Below are 19,316 nucleotides of genomic sequence, written 5' to 3'. Positions count from 1 at the left end.
TTTCAGAGCAGTGAACACAAAAGATAAAACAGTAAAAGAATAAAAGATCAAAACACCACCATTAAAACCATGCTTTTTAAAAAAACAGAATGCCAATAGAAACCATGACTGGTCAATTAAGGAACGCTTCCTGGAACAGTGCTGTTTTCAGGAGGTGCCAGAAACAACACAGTGTTGGTGCCTGCCTGAACTCCAGGGGCAGGGAGTTCCAACGACAGGGGGCCATCACACTAAATACTCTTCTCCTGGTGGACTCCAGTCTACAGCAAGTATGATGCATTTCAAAAATGGCACCTATACAAAATATTCCTTACTTTTTATACAGAAATTCTCCTGCTGCTACAGCTACTGGCCGATGAGCTGAGTAAACCAGATGGTAGACATTTTCACAGTCTTCTGCAGTCAGAACTTCTTCACTACTCCTAGAAATGCAAACAAAAATTGCACCCAGAATACTAAGGAGGAAATAAGGAAAGAAATTCAAAATGCCCTTCTTTTTTATTGTCAGCAATAAAAGACAAGCATCCTCCTGGTTTGAAGTGTTATATTTTAGTTATCTAGGGTTGCTCATAAGTTAGTTTAGATCTGTTTTGCTTTTTGTATGTACAATTGAATTTAAGGCATTAGCATGACAATTTATAGACGTGTCTTTTCTAGTAAGTGTAACTACATTTTCCAATTACTTTACATCAGTGACTCCGCAATCTCAGATTAATTAGAGTATGAGAACTCCAAATGGAAATGAGCATCTAAATATTTCCACAATACATACAATTAAAGAACAACAACAACAAAATACTTTGTCCTGACAAGATTTATTTAACTGATTTGTGCCCTATTTGCATACCACCTTTACCAGACTTGGATTCCAGGACCATTTATAAAGTTAATATATCACATAATAAAAACAACCAGCAGATAAAAGCAAAGCAATTAGCAAGATTTTAAAGGCTTGAATTCTTTAAAAAGTCTTCACTTGGCACCTAAAAATACCCCATGTTGGCACTAGGCAAGTCTCTCTGGGGAAGGTGTTGCATAGACAGGGTGCCAGGGTGAGCCTCTCCCTAGCTATCACCTACTCAAAGCAGCTATTTATGTATTATGATTTCTAGGCTGCATTTCAGGATAACATTCCCAGAGTGGCAGTGTAGAATCAATAATTAAAAAGCAAATATAAAACCACAGAAACAAGAATAAAAACAATGCAGTCCAACAGAGCTGTACAACAAAACATGTTGAAATGCCTGGGCAAACATCATTGCCTGGGTCCATAAGGTTTGGTGGAGCTTCCATGGGGATGGCAGTCCATATAGAGTGCCATGAGCAAATGCAAGCAGCTGAGGGAAGAATCAAACTTAGCTATCAACTTTTACTGTAGGTCCCTTATTTATACTGGTGTTCATAACCCAAAAAGTTTGCGCCAATTCACAAATTTAAAAAAGCCACCTAACAAAAATACCAATAAAATATTACAACACCACCACCCCCGCACACACACGCACACACACTGAAAACCACCAAACAATTGAACAGTTAAACAGCAGTGAATACAAAAAAGCAGCAGTACAATTGGGTATAGAACAGAAAGTCAAGATCTTAACCAGCTATCTCTAAAGGCTTTCTGAATTTTTAAAAACCAGTTTTAAAACATTTTCAAAAAGGCAGCAAGAAGGAAGGTGGAACGATCTCTCAAAAGAGAGTTCCAATGCATTGGGGCTGCTACCAAAAAAGCCCTGCTCCCAATGAAAGTCAATCTTGCCTCCACTTAAAATTAGGAGCGGACTAACTGCCAGAGACTTGTATGGGAAGAGATGTTGCCATTATGATTTGTTATAATATTATAACAAATCATAATGGCAACATCTCTTCCCATTATGACATATATTATGTCAGAACTGTTTTGATCTAAATGTTTTGTGCAATTTGCTATTCATCTGAGACCTTCCTCCGCCTGTCCCCATCATCTGAGGTTATACAGCTGATGACTGGGGGGAGAGAGAGAGAGAGAGAGAGCGCCTATTCTCCATAGCTACCAGATACAGTAGGGTATATTCAAAACATGATTTATACTGTGGGAAATGGGCCAAGCTCCCACAAGACATGGCTTTTTAAAAACTCTTATAATTCGCAATAAAAACTTTCATTTACAAGGGTAAATCAGGTGACTGCTAACTGCTTGATGTCTGCAGCTACTCAGAAATTTAGGCAAACAGAGGCTGCAGCAAAGTTTTCCACTTGGCTAGAGAATTCAGATGACCTCAAGTTTGGTTGTCCCGCTGTTCATTACAGAAAATATATACATGGAGATTGATACCTGAAAAAGGTCCACAAGAACTTAGGCTGTTGACAGAATACTAGGAATCTCAACATTCATTTTGAAAAATATTTCTGGCCCTAGCAGCTGTGGCGAAGTACTTGAAAACCTGCTCAAAGAGCCTCTTGGCATCATACTTTGGCTTGTCCAAAAGTAAGTGAACTTTCAGCAACATACATAGTATAAACTCATATGTAAGGGACATTTTGATCTAGTTTTAACTCTTTCAAAATATACTATGTTCTGAAAAGAAGTACCATAAAAGAAATGTGCCATGTTCAAAGTTTTATATTACATGTAAACAAAATGTACAAATTAACTCCACTTGTTTATATTACTGACTAGTCTGAAATACTTACTGTAAAACAAGAGTAAGTAGTTTTATTGCTTGTACTGCAACATCATATTCTTTGTCAAGAGTCATAGACACAATTCTATCCTAATGGAAGGAAAAACACAATTTGTAAAATGGAAACTTAAAAAAATGGCAAACTGGTATGTAATTTTAAAAGAAAGAGAATACTAACCTTGAACCGACTAGTGAAGAGTTCCAATTTGGAATTAAGTTCTTTATTATAGTACAGCCCTTGCAAAGCTGTAAGACATTTGAGTCTTACTTCCCCTTGCTAAAAAGAAAGAGGAAATAGAATAGCAAACACATGTGGAACCTTAAAATATTACTTTTAATATCACACCGTATTAATTAGACTGAATAGCTCTACATCTGTATCAGAATTAAAAACTCTGGTTTTTTCATTGTTCTTGGTTTTTTATTATTGTATTACAACAACAAACACTAATCAATAGTTCTCCTGATCAGAACAAATGTACTCTATCCCCAGTAAGAGTATATGGAAAGGGCCATTTGAAGACAGATGATCTCAAGTACCTGTGAGGAGTTTTAAAGGTTAAAAACCGGCACTTGATCTCAAAAACAGATCAGCACCCAGTGAAATGTGGGGTTAAATAAATACTTCTTAAGTATAAACCAAACATTATCATTCCCAATGAATTCAAAAATACGTCAGGCATGTTTCACTCTTATTCCTCCTGAAATGTAAAGCAATATATTTTACTTTTCTTCAGCATTTCCCCATTTCATTTAAAACTAGGAGATGGTTCCAATCGATGTTATTTAAAAAAAAATAGATATATTAAATTGATTTTGTTGTTTTATCTTCTCAGTTACTAATTTGGAATACCTTTAAAAATAGGAGCAACTAGCACACAGCACTACGGATGTCAGAGAAATCCGCTGCAGATTCAAATGAGGCTGGATTCTTTGGAATCCGGCCTCAGGAATCTGCAGCGGATCATGACCACTTACCTCTGCTCCAGGAGGACTGGAGGTGGAACGGCACTCGGCTGCTTCTTCCAGCCAGAGCCGTTCGCCTCCTCCCTGCCCCTGCCAATTGCCATGTCTTAAAAAGAAAAAAAAAGGCAATCAGGAGGATGTGCCCATAGACTTACACGCAAATAGAGTCATGAACCACTTATAAATCTATGTGTCCACAGACTTATATGCAAGATTCACCGCTCTATTTTGCGTATACGTCTATGGGCACATGCGAGCAGCAGGATGTGCCCATAGACTTATACACAAAATAGAGCAGTTCATGATGGGTATAAGTCTATGGGCGCATCCTTCTGATCGCCTTAAAACAACAACAAAAAAGACCTTTTTTAAAGGCAATTGGCAGGAACAGGGAGGAGGAGAACGGCTCTGGCTGGCAGGAGGGAAGCTAAGTGCCCGCAAGCCAGCCCCCCGCCCCCCCGAATCCGAGCGGAGCAGAACTGCTCTGGAGGATTCCGGGGGGAAGAACGGATCACCTCCCCCCTGCAACAGATTCCCCACCGGAACAGACAGTGGGGAATCCGTACACCCCTACACAGCACCTTACCTTGTCATGCATTGTCCAACCCACGTATTTTAAATAGCTGTCATTGAGAAAGGCGTCACTATACATTTTCATCCAAATCCCAATTTCTTCAATACAGATTGCTCTTATTTCAGCGATTGCATCCCTGGAATGAGGTGAAATGTAAAGAAATCCAGACGTGTGATGAAGAAAATAGGAACATAAGAAGCTGCCTTATACAGAGTCAGACCATTGGTCCATGTAGCCCTGTACTGTTGATGCTGACTGGCAGCAGCTCTCCAGGTTTTCAGGCAGGAAGTTTTCCAGCTCTATCTGGAGATGCCACAGGATTTCTCAGTTTCTGGGAACTGAGGTTACTGCCCCCTTGCAGCCAGCACAGTTCTCTCCATCCCAGCTACATCTCCACGCTCAGAAATGACGAAAGAGATGACGAAAAGGGGGTGGTCCCAGGTAGGAGACCGCGGGAGCCACTTTATGCAGCTTCCTATGTGCCACACAGCCCCTTTCCCTCCCCCTTCCCGAAGCCGCAGCTAGGCAGCCGAAATCAGCCATCTAGCCAAAAATGCAGGGCAGCCTACGTCCTACGGCCACCTTGAATTGGATATGTGGCAGCCTCCAACTTCAGAGGCTGCCAACTACTGCAATAGGATTGCGCCCTAAATGGTTATATAAAACTGAGCAACTGAACTCACCGGTATCTATGAACAAATACACCTTTAAAAATCGCATTCATCATATTTTCTATTTCATCCTGATTTTCTTGAAGCTGAAAAACAGAAGTGCCAAATAATGGAAATGTTCAGGCAATAAATAATTTGTTTAAATATTTGACTACTGACAATAATTTTATCCCCGGTGAAAGTTATTAAGATTGCAGAGACTCAGCAAAATATTTAAGTGTGCACATACCATACAGCAATGTACTCCATTTTAATCTGATAGTCTAAATACCATACAACAGGGATCGACAGTGTAACCGAATGAGGCACCCAACCCCTCCCAATTGTTTTATTTTGTGTGTGTTTTTAATGTCTTCCCAGCACCTGGGATAGCTTCAAATTGAAGCAAGAGCCTCCAGCTGCCACCTTCATTTCCCATGAATGCCTCTAGGCCTCATATGTGGGTGGACCCAGAGGCATTCTCAGCAAGTAAAGATGGCAGTGCTGGAAGCCAGTGCTATGCTGTAAAGCATTCCTGGCAGCCCCAAAAGGAAAAGCAACACAAGAGTGACATCCGCACCACCACCGCTGCTGCATGATATGCTGGGGATGGGAGCCATGGGGGCAGCACAGAGGTTGGAGGAGTGCAAGGAGGGCAGTACAGGAGTGTTTTGTGTGTGTATGTGTGTGTGTGTGTTTGTATTCTGTGTGGGGTGGGTGATTGGTGATGCCCACAATCCTTTCTTAATCATAATGTGTCCACTGGCCCAAAACGGTTGGAGACCCCTGCCATACATCATGATACTGACTTGAACATAGCATTGCGAAAATTATTTTAAAAGTATGCACTTGTGGTAAGCAATTGCTGCTTATGTGTTACAATGAAAAGAAGTCCCAAAATTATCTTAAAACTATTAATGTTTATAATTACAATAATTAAACACCGAAGCCAGAAGATAAGTTTACAAGTGTGTACCTACTGGAGGATACATTGCATTTAAGCAATGCAAAACTTATGCACATTGGTGGACTGATGGCCCACCATACTTTCAGTATACTCACTTTTCTGAGCACGCACAGAAGCCCCTAGTCATCTAGTCTATACAACTGGACAGAAGCCTGAAGAGTGGAAGGGGGAGGCATACTTTGGACACCTTCCCATATGGGAAAGGAGGGGGGGGATTAAACAGCCGCTGGTTCAGTTAAGAGCTTCTTTGGGCCCAGCTCCAACAGAAAGTCAACTTGGAGGGAATCTTTACCTGGCCTTAGTTAGTCCTGAGGTGTGGTGCAAGGGAAGAACTGCCTGCTCACCTATTACTGTGGTTTTTCAAGCAGTCATCTGTGCATTCACACACATATGGGTTCTGCACCTCTGGAGAGCATCATTCAGAATGCTATAGAGTTAAGGAACTTGAAGGTGAATGCCCCACCCTGTCGTCTCTGTGCATGTCCAGGCTGTGGCTTCTGCCTTCTCACTCAGTTCCCAAGGCCAATGCAGTGGCCAATGGGAAGAAACCAAGCAAAAAAATTACTCCTGTGCGGGGGTGTAGGGCAGGTTGTGTGAATAAAGGATGGTCCAGCCAAAGGATGTATCTTGCTTAGACCAAACATCCAGGTGGTAATACCATACAAACATGGATGGAGTAGACCACATTGCTGCTCAGAACAGTTCATGGAGAGGTACTCCATGTGATAGAGCCATAGATGTACCAACTGCTCCCACCAAGTGTGTCTGTAGTGGCTCGAGAGATGGTAGCTTCATCAGTTCGAAGCAAAGAGAAATTGTTTCAGTGATTCATTTAGCGAGGCACTGAAGACAAGATGGGAAAACTCCTCCAAGGACCCTGGTAGCAGACAAAAAGGCATTGCAACTTCCAGAAGGAAGTATGGTGGTTCACGTGGAAAGCCAGTGCATGTTGAACATCCAAGGAATGAAGAGCCATCTTCGCAGAATGTGGGGAGGACAATATCCTGGCCCAGGTGAAATGGGGACACCATCTTAAGAAAAAACATTGCATCCAGGTGAAGCACCATGTTATCCTTATGAAAGTATAGAAGGGCCATGTGCAGGGCAGCAACTTCTCCTGCTCAACAGAAAGATGGTCTTTAGTGTCAATAATATGAAACCTTAGCAGTGGCTAAGGGTTCAAAGGGTTTGCTTCTCAATCTCATAAACACCATAGAGAGGTTCTAAGCTGGGGCTTTCGGTAGTAAAGGAGGATAGAGGTTGTGTAAACCTTTTGGGAACCTCTTGACAAAATGGTTGGCAGGTATACCTTCAGGGAGAAAAGGGCAGGTCTTAAAGTTTTCAGGTGTAAGAGGAGACGCAGAAACAGTTGAATCAAACAGTGAACAGGGTCACCCCCTACAACAAATGCAGCAAAGCAGGACTACTTATCCGGGTATGAATTGTGTGTGGATTTTTCTACCTCCTAGAGGTTTTCTACCTCCCCCACACCCCAGGCCACATTTGTATTCTGTTGAGGGGAAGGTTTAGAGAGGATGAATGTGCAATGCCATTTGGTTCAGGACAGGAAAGTCCAGGAGTTGGCTGTTCCTCTTGGTATGGAACAGGAGACTGGATGACTGGGGCAGCTTTCAGTAGCAGCAGTGGGACAAGAGAAGAAAGGCTGGGAACCAAGGCTGTTTTGGCTACCATGGGATAATGAGAATGGTGTCCGTGTTTTTGTCTCGTCTGATTTTCATGATGACCTTGGTCAGTAGCAGGATGGGAGGGAACATGTAGATGAAGAGACAGGTTGAGGAAGAACGGTATCTAGGTGTGTATGAAGCCTGTTTTTGTTGGGACCCCACTGGTGAAATGGCAGCTCTGTGACTGGACAAGCTTCTGTACCATGGGTGGGCTCTGGAGAAAAAAAGGCTGTTGGTATCCCAGGCCCATCTTCCGGGTGGTCCTAAACTTCTGAACTTGGTCTAGGGAGTCATCTATTTTAAGAGTTGAATAGGCCCTCCCCATCAAAGGGTAGATCCTCTTCCCAAGTACAGGATTGTTTGGTTAGCCCAGGTGAGCAGAGCCAGGCATGTCTACATAACGCTACAGCACCAGCCATCGATTTTGAACTGCAATCTGCAAGGAGGTCAAATCAGTCAATACTAAAGGAAATCAACCCTGAGTGCTCATTGGAAGGACGGATACTGAAGCTGAAGCTCAAATATTTTGGCCACCTAATGTGAAGAGAAAACTCTCTGGAAAAGACTGAAGGCAAAAGGAGAAGGGGACGGCAGAGGATTAGATGCTGGGAAAGACTGAAGGCAAAAGGAGAAGGGGACGGCAGAGGATTAGATGGCTAGATAGCATCACCGATGCAATGAATATGAACTTGAGCACACTCTAGGAGAGAGCGCAGGACAGGAAGGCCTGGCGTGCTATGGTCCATGGGGTCACGAAGAGTCGGACACGACTGAACAACAACATGTGGCAAGAGGTGTTAATTTGCTGTTGAGACAGGCGACAGGTTTAAGACTGAAAGATCTTGGTGAGCTCCTTCTTGCTCGAAGATGGGGGATCGTTTTGTCCAGAGAAAGAAATGGCAATGCACTTTGCAGGCATGGTAGCTGACCATTCATAGGACCAAGGCTGAAGTGGAATGAAATTACTGACTGGTGGAGTCAAGTTTCCAACCTTCACTGTTGCCAGGGGCAGAATGTGTTTTTTTTCCCCTCCATATATTTGCTTTGGGCAGCCTCCAATATAATGGAATTGCCTTCCAAGTCTCAAAATATAAACTCACAGTCGTCTTCCTGCATATGTTACATGTTCTCGAGATGCTTGGCTGTGGGTGCCATGGAGGACTGTTTTGCTCATGAGCCCTTAGTTGCTTGTACTAAAACAGGCAACATGGGGATGGCCACTGGGCTGTAGGTGCCTGCGTGCACATACTGGAACACGGGTTCCTTAATTAGTGCCTTGAATCCCTTCACCTTGAGGCCCAACATTGTTGCCATATGGAGGGACTGCTCCATGTTGACTTGAGAGTCTTCAACAGGAGATTCTGAGCCCAGATCACAGATAATCAGGTCCACAGAAGATACAAATGGAGTTGATAACATGGAAACTGAGCCAGACTTATAGGTGTTTCCATCTGGAAATGTTGTGGCAGAGATGACTGAAGGAGCAGGTGGTTGCATGATGTGGGCTGTAGAACTTGCTGATGGTAGGGATGAGAATGAAGTACTCAGAGCCAAGGTCAGTCCCAGAACTGAGACCAAAGACTAAATAGTGATTAATGTGAGAGCCACGGTAAAGGAAGGCAGGAACACCATGGTCACAGGAGCTGAAGGGAGCACCAGTACAAGGGTCAGTACTGCGTATGTTTGAATGCTGAGTCATGGTTCCATGGGGGATGGTTTCAAGATAGCCAGGGTGGGCATGTAATTGTGGGATTCGTGACAAAGAAAAAGAAAATAGAGCAAAATAAAATAGTTCAAAATTCTTAGAAAACTGAGAATCACAGAGAATGCTCCTAATCAAGGTGTCCACTCTGGCAGCTGAAAAGAAACTAGGTGAGAAGGCAGGAGCCACATCCTGGACATGTACACTGAGGGTAGAGTGGGGATTCCCACCTTCAAGCTCCTGCTCTAGAATGTTCCAGACCATGTCCTGCACAGGCACAAAACCTATGTGTGTGTAATGCACAGAGACCACAAAGAAGAGTCACTTTAACTGGCTCCCAAAAGTTCTTAGCCAAGTGAGGTCACCCACAAGAGAAAGAATTAGAGAAGGAATGAATGCCCTTTGTAGCCAACTAGGAAATGCACAGGTTGGAAAAGTTACCTATCTACAGTATTCATGCTGCAGAAGGTTTTAAAATAATGCTGTAGCCTTAGTAAAGAAAATTTCTTCTTAGTAAAATAATCACTGTTGCATTTCTATTTCTTTTGGATCTGAGGCTTTCAACGACCCAGTTCGCACAATTAAACAACCCATGGTTTGTTAACCCTGGGTTATTTGGGAGCACACAGGAGTGAGCAAGCTAGCTCCTGACCACTTCCCCACTTCCAGTGCACTGAACAACTCAGGTATGCCTCTGGGTCCTTACCCATGATATGCAAACCCAGGACTCTGGGTTGTTGAGGGAGAAACAACCCAGAATTTGAACCCATGGTTTCTTCTTGGGTTCAAACTCTGGACTGTTTCACCCTCAACAACTCATATTTCTACACATCACAGAGAACAACCCAGGAACAGGAGTGACCCTGGGTTGTTTAGTGCACGAGAAGAGGCAAACGGTCGGGAGCCAGTACGCTCATGCCCACATGCTCTCGAACGATCTATGGTTAATAAACTATGGATTGTTTGATCATGCAAACCAGGTCAATGGCTATTTCACACTCCCAAACAACCCATGGTTAACAAGCCATGGGTTGTTTGTGAGCATGAGTGTTCTGGCTCCCACATGGCCATGTCAATTCCTCGGTTGTTTAACCCAGGAATTGGTGTCATGAGCAAACTACGTCAATATGTATCAACTTGTCTTGATGGCTAAAAAATGACAGGGTGAATTTTACATTCAACTAACAGCATACCTCCTTTTGAATCGAAACATACAGAAACACATTCAGTAAAATGTTTTAAATATTTCACATATCAATTAGAATGTACATTATGTAATTTTTTTTTCAAAACTAATTTTCAGCAAACATGATTCTCCTAGTTGCCTCACTTATCCAACAACAACTAAAGTAGCTGACAAAGGCTCTAACCTCCTTCCTTTTTTGTAGCAGGAGTTCCAGTCTATCATTAGCTCGTTTTCCAATTATTTTATTTCGTTCTGCTTCATACTGTCGTTGTGTATTGTCCATATTAATGCTCAGATTTAATGCCACATTCACTAATGCAGTCATCAGTTTCATAGCTAAAAAGTACCAAGAGAGAAAGTGCCATATTACGTGATTTTTTTTTATAAAAAAGAAATTAATGAGGCTGATAAATGACATGAGAAACATGGAAATGAAACCACCCTAATACAATGAAAACAAACTGTTCAACATTAAGAGGTTTTGAATGCTTAATTTAAAAATGTGAAAGCTGTTTACACCCAGACAATATTGGGCTTGAGAGACTACTGCCTTGACTGGGTTCTTTATATCTACCAACCTATCACAGGAGGGTTAGCTGAAAATGATAAAAACAAATGAAGTATAAATCAGTAAGAATGATTACAGAACAAGCTTATGAAGAATTTATATAGACTTTTCATATGCTCTCATTGTACAATCATTGGGATGGATCAAAATGTGTCCTCCCACTTGTGTAAAGCAGCTGCCATTCACTGAAAAGCAGCTTTACACCTCACAGTATAGCCTTGTGCAAGAAAATGGAAACTAAATCTAAAAATGTTCTGCTGCTTGCACAAGGGTTTGTGCAACCTCACATGCAAGAGGAAATATAAGAACTGCTACAGAATCCACTTACTATAGCATTACGCAAAGTTGCGTGCAAGATCTTCCACAAGCATTTGTAGAACAGTGCAAGTAGCTGTCCAACTCATGGTTCTTTTATTAAAGAGTCATTCACTATTCAGTATTTCTACTCCCAAGACAGCTATCAAGTGATATTAAATAGCTAAAACAATAAATTAACATATCAAAAATAACCGAGGAAATACACTGGGTTGGATCCAGACTAAGGTAATCAACACTTGCATCCCAATTATATCAAGGGATTAAGTTGGATTTGGATCCAGCCATTAAAACTGCAGACACAATAATAGCATAGGATAGCAACAGCAAAGTAAACCAATTCAAATGATATTTTAAAAATGATCTTTGCCTGATACCGAGAAGACACTGGAATGGTTGCTAAGCAAGCCTCCTTGGGAAGAGCATTCCAGAGACAAGGCATCACATCCTAAAAGTCCCTCACGCCAATTGCCACTTTCCTGGGCTCCTGGAGAAGGACCTCTGAAGATTATCTCAGTATGTGGTCAGGTTCTGACTGGGATTATTCCCACATTAAGGAAGGGGAACAGGGTCTTAGACACCGAAACTTGTTCTATACCAACAACAATGTTCCCATTTTGGCTTATCCCAGCCTTCTAAATCACATTCCTTCCAAATTCAATAAAATATAGAAGAACATAAATACTTACTATTATTTATTACAATAGGATGCCTTTGAAAATTAAAAATAAAATGAATACTAATAATGAATGTTTACCTGCCAGTGTGCTAGTATGTCGAAATGCCCTGACTTGAGAGTCTGATAGTCCTGTAAGTAGCGAAATGACTGTGTCCATCATATATTCATCATATATGATACTATACTGACACTGCCGGACCAATACTCCAATGAACTCACAAAAGCTTGACTTAAATTTCTTCCACTGGGGACCAGCCATGGTAAGTGGATAATCCCCACTATCCTAGAATACAAAATATGTATATATTAGCAGCAATAAAATTATTTCATTTTAAAATATAGGACCATTACATTTAGATGACTTGAGGAACTAAAATATCAGGAGACATCTTATATATTTGAACATTCTTCAACACCCAGGTGATGTTTTTCACAACCCCTTCTTGGATATTTTTCATCCTTCTTTTATTATTGTTTTCAGTAAAGAAGAGATCCCAGATTTTATTTGCCCTACGTAGTGAAGCCAATAGTTCTGCTTGTGCCATGTACATAAAAAAATGTTGCAGAACCAAAACTCACAAGGCAGCAGGTGTATTTGCACATGTAAGAATTATAGTAATTACTCTGGAATAGTCTTGGGGAAAGAGGTTATTTTAAGAAAGCCACATAATCCAGAGATATTGAAAAGTAGTTTTTAAAAGGAAACTGGCCTTTTACAAAATAAAGCAGTTTTTATATAAATTACAAGAAGTCAGTGGGACATCCAGTTTCCCGCACAAGCAAACTGTGTTAATTTGTCCTCTTTAGCTCCTGAAAAGGTACCTGTTTAGAGCACACCTTTGGAGAGGAACTCTCCCTCGAGGCATAAATTTATAACTTCTTCAAATCAGATTATGGCTCATGTATATAGCAGTTTTAGTACCACTGTACTAGGAAATACTGCTAGATCCTTTAAAGGCAAGCAGTTGGAAATAGTCTTGAAAAAACATGAATGCAACATTTCTATAACTGCAACATTTCTACACATAAACAGCAGAATGACATATATATGAGTTACCAGATTATTAAATATTGCTCAAATATTCCATGTCCTTATTGTTTTACTTGTAAGAGTATTTCTAGATTAAGAGCAACGATTAAAAGTAAAGGACTAAACCCAATTTCATGCTAGTGGACTTTCTACTCTCTCCTCCTGCTGCACCCTTCCGTGCCACCTGAAAATCTGCTCTGGAGAGTCTCGCAGCCAGCCCCCTGGAGCAGATTTTCAGGGCATGTGGGGAGACATGGGTGAATCGCCCCCTCCCAATTCTGCTGATGAAACAGCAAAATGACACCACTCAATACAACCCAAAGAAAGCAGAGAAATGAAGACTTCAACGCTCCAATCAAACACCGTTAAAAGCAACAGTAAGAACCGGACATGGAACAACTGATTGGTTCAAAATTGGGAAAGGAGTACAACAAGGCTGTATATTGTCACTCTATTTAATTTATATGCAGAGTATATCATGAGAAATGCCGGGTTCGATGAATCACAGGTCGGAATTAAAATTGCCAGGAGAATTATCAACAACCTCAGATACGCAGACGATACCACCCTAATGGCGGAAAACGAAGAGGATCTAAAGAGCCTCTTGTTGAGGGTGAAAGTGGAGAGTGCAAAAGCTGGTTTGAAACTCGGCATTCAAAAAACTAAGATCATGGCATCTGGCCCCATCACTTCCTGGCATATAGAAGGGAAAGAAGTGGAAGCAGTGACAGATTTTATTTTCTTGGGCTCCAAGATCACCCGCAGATGGTGACTGTTGCCATGAAATTAAAAGACGTTTGCTCCTTGGGAGGAAAGCTATGGCAAATCTAGACAGCATAGTAAGAAGCAGAGACATCACCTTGCCGACAAAGGTCCGTCTAATCAAAGCTATGGTTTTCCCAGTAGCAACATATGGCTGTGAGAGCTGGACTGTATGGAAGGCTGAGCGCCGAAGAACTGATGCTTTTGAACTGTGGTGCTAGAGAAGACTCTTATGAGTCCCCTGGACTGCAAGGAGGTCAAATCAGTCCATCCTAAAGGAAATCAACCCTGAGTGCTCATTGGAAGGACAGATACTGAAGCTGAAGCTCAAATATTTTGGCCACCTAATGTGAAGAGAAAACTCCCTGGAATAGACCCTGATGCTGGGAAAGATTGAAGGCAAAAGGAGAAGGGGACGGCAGAGAATGAGATGGCTAGATAGCATCACCGATGCAATGAATATGAATTTGAGCACACTCCGGGAAAGAGCGGAGGACAGGAAGTCCTGGCATGCTATGGTCCATGGGGTCATGAAGAGTCGGACACGACTTAACGACTGAACAACAACAAAAGCATGTGGAATAAAAACATTTTTATTGCCCACCTAAAAACCATTAGGGATGGAACTAGTCTAACTACTTTCAGGAGGGAATTCTATAACCGGGGTACTGCAACAGAGAAGACTCTGTCTCAAGTTCCTACCATCTGAACCTCTTAGGTGGTGGGACAAAAAGCAGACCTCTGAAGATGATCATCACCTATGGCCAGGTTTGTAGGGGAGGAGGTAGTCTGTCAGGTATTCTGGTCCTAAATCATTTGGGGCTTTATAGGCAAGAAACAGCACCTTGAATTGACCCCAGAAATGAATAGGAAACTGTTGCAACTGACGTAAGACCAACATAAGTCTTACATCTGTGTTTTGGACACTGTGTTTTGCACCAGTTCAAGTTTCCAAATGCTCTTCAAGGACAGCCCTTGATAGTATATTATTGCTAAAGTTAGGCATCAAATACAATATTAAATCTAATAACGTCATGATCTATAAGGACCTTTAACAGAGCACTGGGTTAAGATTAATTTATCCCAATTTAGTAATCTATTTTCCCCATTAATGAACTATTTAACATTTGAAGAGCACATTCTATTTCAGATCAAATGTTTTATTATGGGTTGGGGCCTGACTTCTTACAAGTTCTTCAGACCACTTCTACTCATGCCCAATATTTCTTGCGTCATTGCTCCCATTAAAACATAACCATCCTTCAAAAGAGATATGCTAATGTCAGATATCTACGTGTTCTAACTGAAAGTCCATTTGCACTGTTTATATTACACCTTTGCAACCTGTGACCCTCCAGATGTTTTGGCCTAAAAATCCCATCATGCTTTACCTTTGGGTGTGTTGGCTAGGGCTGGTGGGAATTGTAGGCCAAAACATCTGGAGGGCCACACGTTTCCCACCACTGGTTTATAGCTATTAACTTCCCAACCCCACTATGTTACTACATTTCTTCAAACAATTCAAGATCTTAAATATATCACCACAAACATTTAAATCCTACAACATGACTTGGTGTATTTTACAAATGTATGCCATTTTTCTAAACATTTTAGAAAAACTTTAGTTTGATGCATTTTACCTCATCAAATTCTTCAGTCATTTTTCGAATTATTTCGGAATTTTGCATATGTCGAAACATCTCTGCTGTTACAACCCCTACAAGTTACAGATAGTGAATTAATACCATAAAATATCTCACACATAGCATGTGCAAAAAAACTTCTATATCAATTATGTAGGAACGCTGTAGATTGAAATCTGTCACTTAATGTTTGAAATATGTGTGTATATGAAGAATTATGTTAAGTTCTGTTTTACAGGGTGTTTTAGACACCACCATGCAAGCTGTTATATGGAGGGCAGCTAGCATTTTCTAGAATTTTTATATGCTTTATTGTGCACCCGCTCAACCTTTGGAAAGCCATTGTAGAAATATTTTAAATAAACAAACACCAGCACAATCATGAAATATGGCATACACATGCATGCCCGATCCAGGTCTGTAGTATGAGATTAAACCAGTTTCTTGGATTGGATGTAATGAGAAGCCGTGGTTTAACAAACCCCAGGTGTTTGCAACTGTGGCATGCAAGAGAAGGGATGAGAGAGCATGCAAACACAAGGCTTGCTCTCAGTCTAATAAACCATGGCTTATTGGACAGAAATCATTATGTGTGAACTGGGCCTATTTTCAAAGGATTAGCATTTAACATAAAACTGAAAATGCAGAAAGCTATTCCATTCTTTCTACCTCATCACTTAAAACAAAACCTGGGGGGTAGCGGGTGGGGGAAGAGTGAAGAGTTTATTGAAGCCATTTTTCACAAATCTTGAAAGCAAGTGTTTCTAAAGTTTAACTGTCTACTTGCTCAAATTTCTTATGGATACCAGAATTACTTTATCCTTCAAATTTTCCCCCACCATTCAAACATTTCCAAGCCAGTATTTCTGAGACCCCCATCCAGCAAATCTGAATTGACACCTGCATCTCCTATGAACTCTCTCCTGTGCCTCTTGATTGGAAAGAGGGGAGCAACTGGTACTCAGTAGCTACTCATTAGTTTGGGGTTAGTAGCTAACCCCAAACATGTATGTTGGGTCTGACTTATGGCATGACTCCTCCACCTGCCTGAAATTAATAAGAGACACTCCAAAAATAAATATTCCAATATTCAAAACTAATAAATTCTGCTCAGTTTGCTTTTTTAGTGGCAACTGTGATGAGATTTGTAATGTCACTGGAGGTGGGATGGACTAGATACTGTCTAATTCAAAAATTAGACCTGGATATAATATTGTACCCAATCACAAAACACTAGAGCCCTATTCAAATGTTCTGTACCCAAATAGAGCAAACATGTGAGGAGAGGGAGCATTCCTGCCCCGTCCACCCCCTCCCATTTCTGTTGCCTTGTACTCATGTGGAAGGTAACAGTCTGAAAAGGAGAGCCTCTTATATCCATGGAGGCTCTCCATGTGAGCTAGAATGCTGGAAAATCTACAGATACAGGAGGTTTTCCGCTTCAGACCGTCACCCTCCACAAGTACAAGGCAGTGGAAACAATGAAAGGAGGCAGGTGGGGCTGGAGTGCTCCTTCTCCTTGCATGTTTGCTCTTTTCTGGTACAAAATACCTGAATAGTGCTTAGCTTAATTCAGACTCATGCCAAACCCTAGTTTGCATCATCCTTAATTCAGAATCAAAACTATGAAATGAAAAAAAAAAAGAGAGATGGCAAGTGAGTTGCAAAAGCAGTGGGATACTGAAGAAGGGGAGCCCCACCTGTGGTAGGGAGGACAAAGAAGCCGTCTGCTATGGGGAGGAATGAGAATGTTTCAGGTGTGTATAGAAGTAAGCTGCACTTCCAAAAGTACACATCTTACCTTTGCATCCTGAACACTGAATAAAGAAGTTGATGAGATCAAGAAGCGCTATATCCCTGTCATGTTTATAGGATTCTATCCAGTCATCCACCACAGACTAGGAAAAATAATGAAGTATTTTAAGTACGTTACTTCGTACCTTTTCAGGATGGACACCCCCCCCCCCAAATTCTCATCTGTTTATCAAGCTTCCTGAACCACTTAGTCTAAAATGTATGTTGAGTATTAAGTTTCTACTTTTCTTTCAACTCTCAAAAATTGTTATCAGGAACCAGAAATTTAATTCTAGTTTTTCCCAAGCAAAAAGATATTGTAATTAAACATAACAAAAAAGGTTACTACTTCACTTGGTAGGTAAGAGCTAGGTGCAATAGGGAAATCTAAATGCTTGTGCACACAAGAGATTATTACAATTCGTTTGCAAGCAGCTTCAACTGGTGAGAGAGGAGGTAATTTTGAAAATCAAGTAAACAACTCTCACAGCTAGAGGAGAGCCTGTAGAACTGATGAATAAAAGAATAGGCTTGAAGGTGCCTTTCAACTCTCATAAGGAGCGTTTCTATTAGCTGAATGATATCTTTGGATCCAACCCATTATCTAGACACAAATCAACCTTATTTCCATTACCAAAAAATCAGAACTCTTAAGTAACACTGTAATCATATGCTCACTTACTTCTAGCCAAAGTCTCATTGATCTGAGTTGGGCATTCAAACAAATGTGTATGGGATTGGACTGCAAGTGTATTTCAAAAAGGCCTTTGCCATGGTCAACATGTGACCATTTAAAGTATATTGGCATGCAAGACCTTTGATATATTTTAAAAATGATTAAAAATTATTTAGTATATATAAATACTAGTTTTTTTCTACCAGTACTAAAATTTAGAATTTAGAAATTAAGTCTAAATCATTCTTCCAATAGTGATAGGATTTGCTTCATAAGCTGATTTCTTAAGAGGACAATACAGTACCATGGTTTAGAGTTACAGAAACAAATTGCAGCAAGCCTTGGGGTGGCACCCTCATAAAGGAAGAGTGGAGAAGCTTTTGTTTCCATTTTAGATTAACTCCAACTTGTTGTGACATTTGACCCCAGACAAACTGTGTGCAATCTTAACTACTGTTTGTTCAAACAAGCCAACTTCAAACCGTAGTTTATGAAGTTGGCTTCTTTCAACCAATGAATTAAGATTAACCACAGTTAAGGATTCAGATGACACTCTAAACTGAAGTTAATCTAAAACTGAAGTGGAAGCTTCCGATCTCCTCATGGGCAAAACCAGAGGAGAGGGGAGCACATAAACACACTCGTTGCAGCTCATTTTCATAGCGCCAAACCATAGTATTATGTCCAAATGCAAGCAATACATTATTTTATTAATTCCTTTATAATACTATGTTCCGTTCACAGTCACACAAAGTAGATATACATTTTAAATTTAGCATCAAGGATGTGCATGAGTGGACAACTCTTCTGACAGTTTCGATTTTAGAGGTGATAAAGACATTTTGCAGCCATTTATTTACACTACTTCAACATCCATTTTCAATTGCATAAAAAGTAATGTACCTGCATAGCGCTCTTGCCCATTTTAACAACTTCAAACAGCATCATGTTTTCCACACCATTCTGCTGGTGATGCCCATTCATTCGATTAGGACCACTAGGCTTCCCTCCTCCGTTTCCAACTTTCCCCTTCTCTCCTGTACCCTTTTTTCCCTTTTTACAGGTCTATATAAATATAAAAAGTAACGATATTCATTAGCAAATTATGAGGTGTAATAAAGGTACCATTTATACATGATGCTTTACTAGAGTTTTAATATTGCTATTTACTTTTTTATTGTTAATATTCTAACTTACTAAAATTCTGTTTTCGCAAATGTGTAGTTTGGCAGTGTGCATTTGTTGAAATCAAAGTTTAAACACAAAAGCTAAGACAGAAAGGATTACACGCCCTATTTTTGTCCTTTTAATGTTGTACACTGCTGTGGTATTTTTTTAATGTTCAGTGGTAAATAAATATATACAAATAAATATAACAGCTTTTTGGCCTTCTCATTGTAGTAGCAGCCCTTTCCCAGCAAAAGTGCCTTTAAAGATCTGGGATATGCAGAACCTT

At 40.7% G+C, this 19,316-nt stretch overlaps 1 protein-coding gene across 5 annotated transcripts in view; it reads right to left on the bottom strand.

Annotated features, from left to right (window-relative positions):
- The window catches only part of STAG2 (STAG2 cohesin complex component), an 85,924-nt gene that overhangs the window by 22,765 nt on the left and 43,843 nt on the right, over positions 1 to 19,316 (bottom strand). For all 5 annotated transcript variants that reach the window (XM_084813799.1, XM_084813803.1, XM_084813802.1 and 2 more), the window contains exons 4-13: positions 18,764 to 18,925; positions 17,192 to 17,288; positions 15,388 to 15,464; positions 12,034 to 12,238; positions 10,578 to 10,729; positions 4,887 to 4,960; positions 4,216 to 4,339; positions 2,842 to 2,940; positions 2,674 to 2,753; positions 315 to 422 (exon numbers count right to left, since the gene is read on the bottom strand). In XM_084813799.1, the coding sequence (XP_084669925.1) occupies positions 315 to 422; positions 2,674 to 2,753; positions 2,842 to 2,940; positions 4,216 to 4,339; positions 4,887 to 4,960; positions 10,578 to 10,729; positions 12,034 to 12,238; positions 15,388 to 15,464; positions 17,192 to 17,288; positions 18,764 to 18,925 (1,178 nt within the window). The remainder of the gene's footprint in view (positions 1 to 314; positions 423 to 2,673; positions 2,754 to 2,841; positions 2,941 to 4,215; positions 4,340 to 4,886; positions 4,961 to 10,577; positions 10,730 to 12,033; positions 12,239 to 15,387; positions 15,465 to 17,191; positions 17,289 to 18,763; positions 18,926 to 19,316) is intronic.

This window comes from Heloderma suspectum, chromosome 9 (genome assembly GCF_057233095.1).
Source record: "Heloderma suspectum isolate Gila_16-S chromosome 9, 16-S_ref, whole genome shotgun sequence".
In the NCBI taxonomy this organism is placed as follows: Eukaryota; Metazoa; Chordata; class Lepidosauria; order Squamata; family Helodermatidae; genus Heloderma; species Heloderma suspectum.
This window is presented reverse-complemented; position numbering and strand designations above follow the sequence as displayed.